The 6,975-nt window shown below is 37.9% G+C and overlaps 2 protein-coding genes across 3 annotated transcripts; one reads left to right on the forward strand and one right to left on the reverse strand.

Annotated features, from left to right (window-relative positions):
* Window positions 1-2,099: 2,099 nt before the first annotated feature.
* LOC118737132 (putative lipoyltransferase 2, mitochondrial) lies at window positions 2,100-2,866 on the forward strand. The gene has a single exon (XM_036467439.1). The coding sequence runs from the start codon at window positions 2,197-2,199 to the stop codon at window positions 2,863-2,865; it is 669 nt and encodes a 222-aa protein (XP_036323332.1). The 5' UTR covers window positions 2,100-2,196; the 3' UTR covers window position 2,866.
* A 215-nt stretch (window positions 2,867-3,081) lies between these two features.
* Window positions 3,082-5,469, reverse strand: LOC118737131 (tRNA (guanine(10)-N2)-methyltransferase homolog). Of its 2 annotated transcripts, XM_036467436.1 has the most exons (8): window positions 5,416-5,469; window positions 5,172-5,350; window positions 5,028-5,090; window positions 4,585-4,971; window positions 4,353-4,520; window positions 4,059-4,296; window positions 3,648-3,846; window positions 3,082-3,587 (listed from the first exon to the last, which is right to left on the reverse strand). In XM_036467436.1, the coding sequence occupies exons 2-8, from the start codon at window positions 5,235-5,237 to the stop codon at window positions 3,248-3,250; spliced, it is 1,461 nt and encodes a 486-aa protein (XP_036323329.1). In that variant the 5' UTR covers window positions 5,238-5,350; window positions 5,416-5,469; the 3' UTR covers window positions 3,082-3,247. The 2 variants fall into 2 exon arrangements, with proteins under 2 accessions (XP_036323329.1, XP_036323330.1); XM_036467437.1 differs by having other exon boundaries at window positions 4,059-4,271; window positions 4,331-4,520; window positions 5,172-5,452.
* Between the last annotated feature and the right edge of the window lie 1,506 nt (window positions 5,470-6,975).

A 6,975-nucleotide genomic window follows, 5' to 3' on the forward strand; every position in this document is an offset into this window, starting at 1 on the left:
CGTGACCGAGGAGACTCCCGTGCACCTGCTTAGCGAATGCGTGGCGGTCGCGAGAAGACGGGAGAGGTACCTGGGCCACTACTGGCCAAGTAACGAAGCAATACAATCGCTAATCCCTGGGGATCTCCTCAAATTTTTGGGCTCTCTAGGATTAGATGAGGTACTGTAAATGGTTGAGGGCACAATAGACCTGCTGGTCGCAGTGCATGCCTCCATTAATTATCTATCTATCTATCTAACGGCAGCTTCACCGCTATGGTGGCGAGTTTTCGTTAACACACGAATCCCATAAGGTAGATCATGTCTACGTCAACCCTGCAAAAATCATTGGACCATGTAGTCTATTTGTGGTATATTGGAGTACTTACAAAAGTGTTCCTCTGTCATGCTGTAGCGGAGCAACACGTGTCTCTGCGCCAGCTTATTGTTTGTTACCCGATCACTGCTCGTGTTTTAACGAAATGTGATTGAAGTGGAGCATTTGAAAGCACATTTGCATGTCTGGCTGTAGCTGAACGTGTAGAGATGCTCGCTGTTATTTCTTAGCTCCCAGCATATTCGGGTTCGAATGCCGTCAGAGGCAACATGTAATTTTTAATTTTTGTCTTGGTTTTTATTAATTTCGAAAAAGCATTTGAGAAGTGAAGAACAAAAGCGTGTACAAACGAAAAAATATAACAACAATGCCACTGTTAATATGTTGGAGTAGTTTTGTGCTACTCTGATGTAATGCAGGGATGGAGTATATGGTCCTGTCCTAGGACATCGCAATGTTAATTGGACCATATTTTTTATATGAATTGTGGTTAATTTTGGAGTACTCCATGGCCCTTAGGGAGTACTCTCTACATGCATGAATGGAGTAGTCGCGATTTTTGCAGGGAACCTACGTTTACGTTACGTCGTTGACTATTTGCGCTTTTAGCCTACATTTTATTCATAAATAAAACATAATTATGTATATTTTATCCACGAAAAGAACTTTTTCTGACCATAAGGCGAAATTCCCCACAGTAAGTGTTGCCGTGCGTACAAAACGAAAACGCTGCACACAACCCAAAAGTACTCCTCGGGGACCAAACACATTAGCCCTGTTCGCGTACGCAATATGCAGTAAATCCAGTACTAATTTTTAGTCTGTTCCAATAGCAGTCCGGTTTACAGGATTTAGTCAGAACTTACAGGAAGTCGTTCCTATTGACATAAAACCTGTAAGTGGGAACACATTTGAGAGAGTAACTGAGCAACTGTTCCTAGTCAGAAGTTACAGGATTTAGTCCGGAGATTTTTTTCCTGTAAGTTCATGAAAAGTGTCAAACCATCAGCTGATTTACATGTGCAAACAAAAACAGGAAGCGGTGAAAGCAAAGAACCTTATATTTGTTATAAAATGGAAGTAAACAACGAAATATTTAAATATGTATAGATTTTATTAATTATTTAGTGATATTTCAGCCAAATCAGTGTAGTGCCAATGACATGTAAACAAGCCGTCTGACGTTTTTACAGGAAATAGTGCTTTTTGCATTCCTATGCACTTCTGCATCTGTTCTCCTTTTACTCTCATTTGAGAGCGTAAAATTGTAGTTTGACAGTTCCACAGGTTTTAGTCCGAAGTTCAAAGGAACAGACTATTTACTGGTTTTTTACTGGATGTCGTTTTCGTACGCAAAACCTGGCAAGAAACTAGCAAAAGAGGGGAAATTGAGAGAGCAAAAATGACAGCTGAACTTGCAAGTTTTACTGGATTTTTATTGGATAAATTTTTACTAGCAACTATTTGCAAGTAAGAAAAACGCTGACGGCATGATGCTTATTGTAATTCACATTAACAAAATAATTGTTTGTGGTGCTTTTAGAGTTGCAATTGACAAAATAAACCCATTTAAATATATAATAAGATGGAAAATACTAGTTTTCTAAGAAAACTGCATCGGAAAATAACAAATTAATCAGCTGTTCATAAAACTAGCAACTTCTTGCTGGTTTTGCGTTTTCGTACTTTCTTGCATATTTCACTCATTGGGAGTAAATATTCGCTTACTCTCCGAAATTTCTTTACTGGCAAGTTACTGGATATTTTTTGCTTGAGAATACGAAAACACAACTATTATGGACACAGCTGACCAGTTGTCATTTGATAAATCTTAAATTTTTTACAAAATGTAGTAGGTTACGTTTTCAACGCTATTAGCGATGAAAAAAATTGAACCTGTCGTTAATTTGATTCGCCTTGGACAGCACAATTATAATTCTGGATTGAGGATACAAAAACAATTGAGTACTCAAAATGCTGAAGATTGGGCAAACTTTCGTAATTATCTTATTCTGCAGCAACACAATCCTGTTTATACTATAGGAATACGAACAAAGAATTACACCGAAGAAGATGAACGACGTTTACGCAAGCTGGGAGCTGAATTCTATCGTACAAATCGTGGCGGTTTAATCACATTTCATGGACCCGGTCAGTTGGTCGCATATCCTATAATTCACTTGCGTCAATTCCAACCAAAAATGCGGTGGTATGTTGCAACACTGGAGCAGACTGTTATTGCAACTTGTAGAAACATGGGCGTTTTGCAGGCAACTGCGACATCAGATACCGGCATATGGGTGGGGAATAACAAGATTTGTGCTATAGGCGTACATGGCTCCCGATATGTTACCACTCATGGTATTGGCCTTAATTGTTGTACAGATTTGCATTGGTTCGACCATATTGTGCCTTGTGGTATTGAAGGAAAGGGAGTAACTTCATTGAGTCGGGAACTGAAACGCCATGTAGGCGTAGAGGAAGCCACAAATGTATTTGTTAAGTGTTTCTCTGAACATTTCGGATGCCAAATAAATTGTAAACCTTAAATCGGTTGTTTTCTTCTCACACAACTTTTATATCTTAATCAAAAATAAAGTGACCCAAAAATTTCATGCTTATATATGTACATATTAGGCCGTGAGAGCAGAAGTGGGCTAACCCAAAATAATTTTTTTGTACTTACCTATTTAAAATAGTCTCAAATGTGTTACATTTCAAAATAACAGTCGATCATTCCTTAATTTTAAGGTACAAAGTCTATCTTCAATTAAGGATTATGCGAATTTATTTTAAAATTTATTTGAAACTTCTTTACAAACTTAAGTATAAAACAAGAAATTGTGAGTTACGCTACTTCTGCTCTAATGGCCTTATATGTACCTAATCGGCACAATATAAGAAATTGTACAAAAAATTAATTGTAATGTACTACGTAAAACGTGATTTATTTAAATTTATTTTCAACTCTTTGCTGTCAATCACAGCTTTACCTCTTTTAAGGGCCTCAATGCGACCGAGTTCACGTTGCTCTGCTTTGCGTAAGCGTCTTTCGGTGCGAGATTCCAGACCATTGTTGAAATACCTGTCCCGAAAATCGAGTGAGATCGGAAAGGTACATGCAGGCTGCGCAACCTCCTTTGTATAAAGCACATCAAGTTTTTCATATGTGAGTAACCGACGAGATGTAAGTCCTGAAAGAGGTTGTTCCGAATTGGCTATCAGCATAAGAGACCCATGTTGTGGAATCATGTCATGGTTATAGTCTTCCCTATAAAAATTGGGATGATGTTCAAATATTTATATATTTTTGGTACCTGTTGATACAAACCGATGGTACGGCAGCCAACACACCAAACGACCGCCTACTTTCAAATGTTGTGCAGAAAAATTAAGAAGATCATGATAAAGGTGTTTTAAGGCATAATGAGAAGTAGACGGATAATGAGGCATATCTTTAATTCTGGTATTTTGCTTTGATGTCTTCTTTGTCTCTACTTTTTCAGTGGCTTCACGAATACCATATGGTGCTTGATAAGTGCATATGTAAATATAATAAATAAGACAAAATAATGACTTTGAAATGTTATAACTTTAAAGTTATAAAACAGGTAGTATATATGTAAATGCAGGGTAATACAGCAAAATCTTACTAGTTAATTTACCAAGCCAAGACATCAAATAAATTGAAAATTTTGTATATTCATATGTGTGGGTACATATGTATATGTATTTGACTTACGATCTGTTATAATGGCGTCGAGTTTTATATCTTCGCGCCAGAGGGGCTTAGAAAAATCCGATATAATTACATCGAGGTATCGATCCCCACAACCGTATTGTTCAAGATTAGAGCGAACTCTCTCATCCTTTTCCCGCACTTTCTGTGTTATACGGCTTGGCCGTGAACGTCCATGGAGCATCATAAAATCAATATCAGTACCAAGTACATAACCTATGAAATGAATCATAAATGGAGCCTGCTAATATTATTTATGTACTAAGTCTACCTACCCCCAAAAATTGCGGCACTCACCAATAAGGATCCAGTACCTACAAACGGATCTAAAACTAAATCATAGTCTTTAACCAGTGCTTGATTTGCCATTAGAAGACTTAGTTGTGCATCCATACTAGTATTGCCGATAAATTTACGTTTTTTCAATGAAAGCTCTTTAATGAGTTCTCGCTGGCCATTGGCAATCTTCAGAGAAGAATAAATAAATAAATATAATTATAAGTTAATCTTAAAGTCGATAGTTACTTACTAAACGTCCAAACAGTACATCCTCTGGTTCTGACGACACTGCTGATGGGTCGAGCCCATAAAACTCAATATAACACCATTCGTTTTGAGGAGCTTTTAGGTCCACAGCGCCATGTAGTGGCATGTAATCCAAGGTCTCTATTTTTTCTACTTTTTCTTTTTGCGAAATATGTTTATTGTAGGTCTCAACAACAATCTTAAATGTACTTGTGGTATATGGTTCAACTAGATCTTCGTTATTTGCAATGAAATTTCCTAATTTTTCATGGAAACTACCCAGGTGTTTAGAATGAGACCACAACTCATAGACACTTCGCAGGCTCACAGAACGGGATGCTAATTTCATAACCTCTTCATCATTAGGAAACTCAACTATCCAAAACGGTTTCTTCAAAACAAATTATGAATGGGGTATTGGTAACCATTACAATATTTGTTACATACCATTAAATTTATGTCCAATTTTTTATGTTTCAAGCCAAATAGCTTAAGAATGGAGTTAAATTCCTATAGGAATATAAAAGTAATTACATGTACATATGTATTTACGAATATTTGCTAAAGCTTGAATCAAGTATCTATACGTACTGCAACACGAAAATCTAAATGCTCTTGTGCAAACCACAATATATATTTTTTCCACCTATTCGTCATTGTGAAACGTTAAAAATTGTTTGTTTCCAAATTAATTAGCGATGGTAATCATTAGTGCAGTTATCTGTAAGAAGACATAGCACGCGGGAACCAAGTTGTTTATTAGCCGCCTACTGCATGACAAAAAATGTTAAGGCGGTAAGAATAAAATTTCCTATTTCTTATATTTTTTACTGACTTGCTGGCTAAATTTTAATTTTGTAGTTATTGGATCTACAAAATTATCGATAGTATCAAATTTTTTTATTTTTCGCTACTATCGATTGTTTTTTTAGTATTATCGGAACAAATGCAGTTTGGCTCTAACCGGCCGTCTTCACGTGCTGGGAAATCTCACTTGCGTGACGACACATGCGAGAAGCCGCACGTGTAGACCGCAAAAAGTACGAAGCATGCTTTTTCTCGCATACCGAGCAGTATGCGGGCTCTCGTTTGCTTTCAACTGTCATTTTTGTTGTTTGACAGCTATGTTCTCATTTCGCAGAATTTTTCAGGCTAGCAACATCGTTTATTTTGGAGGCAAATACAATTTTAGAGGCAGCCATTTTTCATTTGAAAATATGTAGTATACATCTCTTTATGCAGATTTTCTAATTTTCTCAAACTTTTAAGAGCCTGCAAGGCTTGTACCTTCTTGTTTGGCGACATTTTACAAATGAAAAAGTATGCTGTCAAATGCCCAGTCAACAAAACTCTATCCGCTTGCGAGAGAAAAAAGCAGAATGCACGCGAGATTTTCAAGCATGTGAAGACGGTCGTTAAATCTCACATAAAAAAAAAATGGAATCGGTAGAGATGATTGAGCTGAGTATATCGGTATACTTCTTTTTTTAGGGAAACAACAACAACAACAATTATCAAATCATATCTATCTGGGTTGTGGTGCGCGTTGACCGCTAGCGCCGTTATGCGCTTGCGTATTTCTCGGGCGGTACCCGCGCACTCGATCCCCAATTCCTGTGCGATGGATACTAGTTGCTCCTTGGGTATACCATCTAGCCATGCTGTGTTGATTAACTCTGCCATTTTGTTCGTATCAAACATACAATAATTTTTTCTATGAACGCGTACGATCTACCAAGAGTCCCTGCTCGGGCGCCAATTGTAACGAAGCGTTTTGGTTGCCCCGATGCTTCTTCTACAATGCTGGGGTATATTCGCCGAGTTCAGGGTTCGCTACAATAAATTTGTAGTTTCGGGGCTCTGGTAAATCGTACTTATTATCTTAATTACTATGAAAAGAACATATAACAATTGAAAACATTCGGTAGCGTTACTTGCAGTGGCTGGGTAACGGCTCCTTGTTCCGTTATGAGCGTTAGGCTGTAGTGGCTTGGCTTTGGTACTGGTGGCCAGCACTCTGCTGACGCCACTGAGCGGCGCGCCACTAACATCTATAAGGTCGGTGTTATGCAGAAATTTTGTTTGGCAAACTGCGTGCAATTGTTGTTGCAGCAAACTCGGAGAGAGCGAGTTTGGCGACTCTCACAGCAAACTAATTTTGTTTGGTCAAACTGCAGCAAATTCGGTGTTGTCATATACAAAAATTTTAAATTTTGCGCGTTATGTACATCTGAAATTCTCATTTCGTGTTTGCAATAGCCATGAAAACCATAATGAACGTGCAACCCTGTGCCAAACTCGACATAACCACCTCCGAGCAAACTAAGCAGCCGCCATTTAATTTGGCAAACAAAAGTTTGTCTGCATAACACTGACCTAAGTGGTGTTCTGGCCG

The sequence above is a fragment of the Rhagoletis pomonella genome, unplaced genomic scaffold, assembly GCF_013731165.1.
Source record: "Rhagoletis pomonella isolate Grant_MI unplaced genomic scaffold, Rhpom_1.0 Rhpom_scaffold_00004, whole genome shotgun sequence".
Classification (NCBI taxonomy): Eukaryota; Metazoa; Arthropoda; class Insecta; order Diptera; family Tephritidae; genus Rhagoletis; species Rhagoletis pomonella.

Excerpts from the sequence above, each read along its gene's own strand:
- LOC118737131 (XM_036467436.1), bottom strand. The coding sequence starts at position 5,237 with ATGACGAATAGGTGGAAAAAATATATATTGTGGTTTGCACAAGAGCAT. Across the intron at positions 3,847-4,058 it reads CGACGCCATTATAACAGATC|CACCATATGGTATTCGTGAA; the intron begins GTAAGTCAAATA and ends GCACTTATCAAG. Across the intron at positions 3,588-3,647 it reads TGTTGGCTGCCGTACCATCG|GGAAGACTATAACCATGACA; the intron begins GTTTGTATCAAC and ends CAATTTTTATAG.
- LOC118737132 (XM_036467439.1), top strand. The coding sequence starts at position 2,197 with ATGAAAAAAATTGAACCTGTCGTTAATTTGATTCGCCTTGGACAGCAC.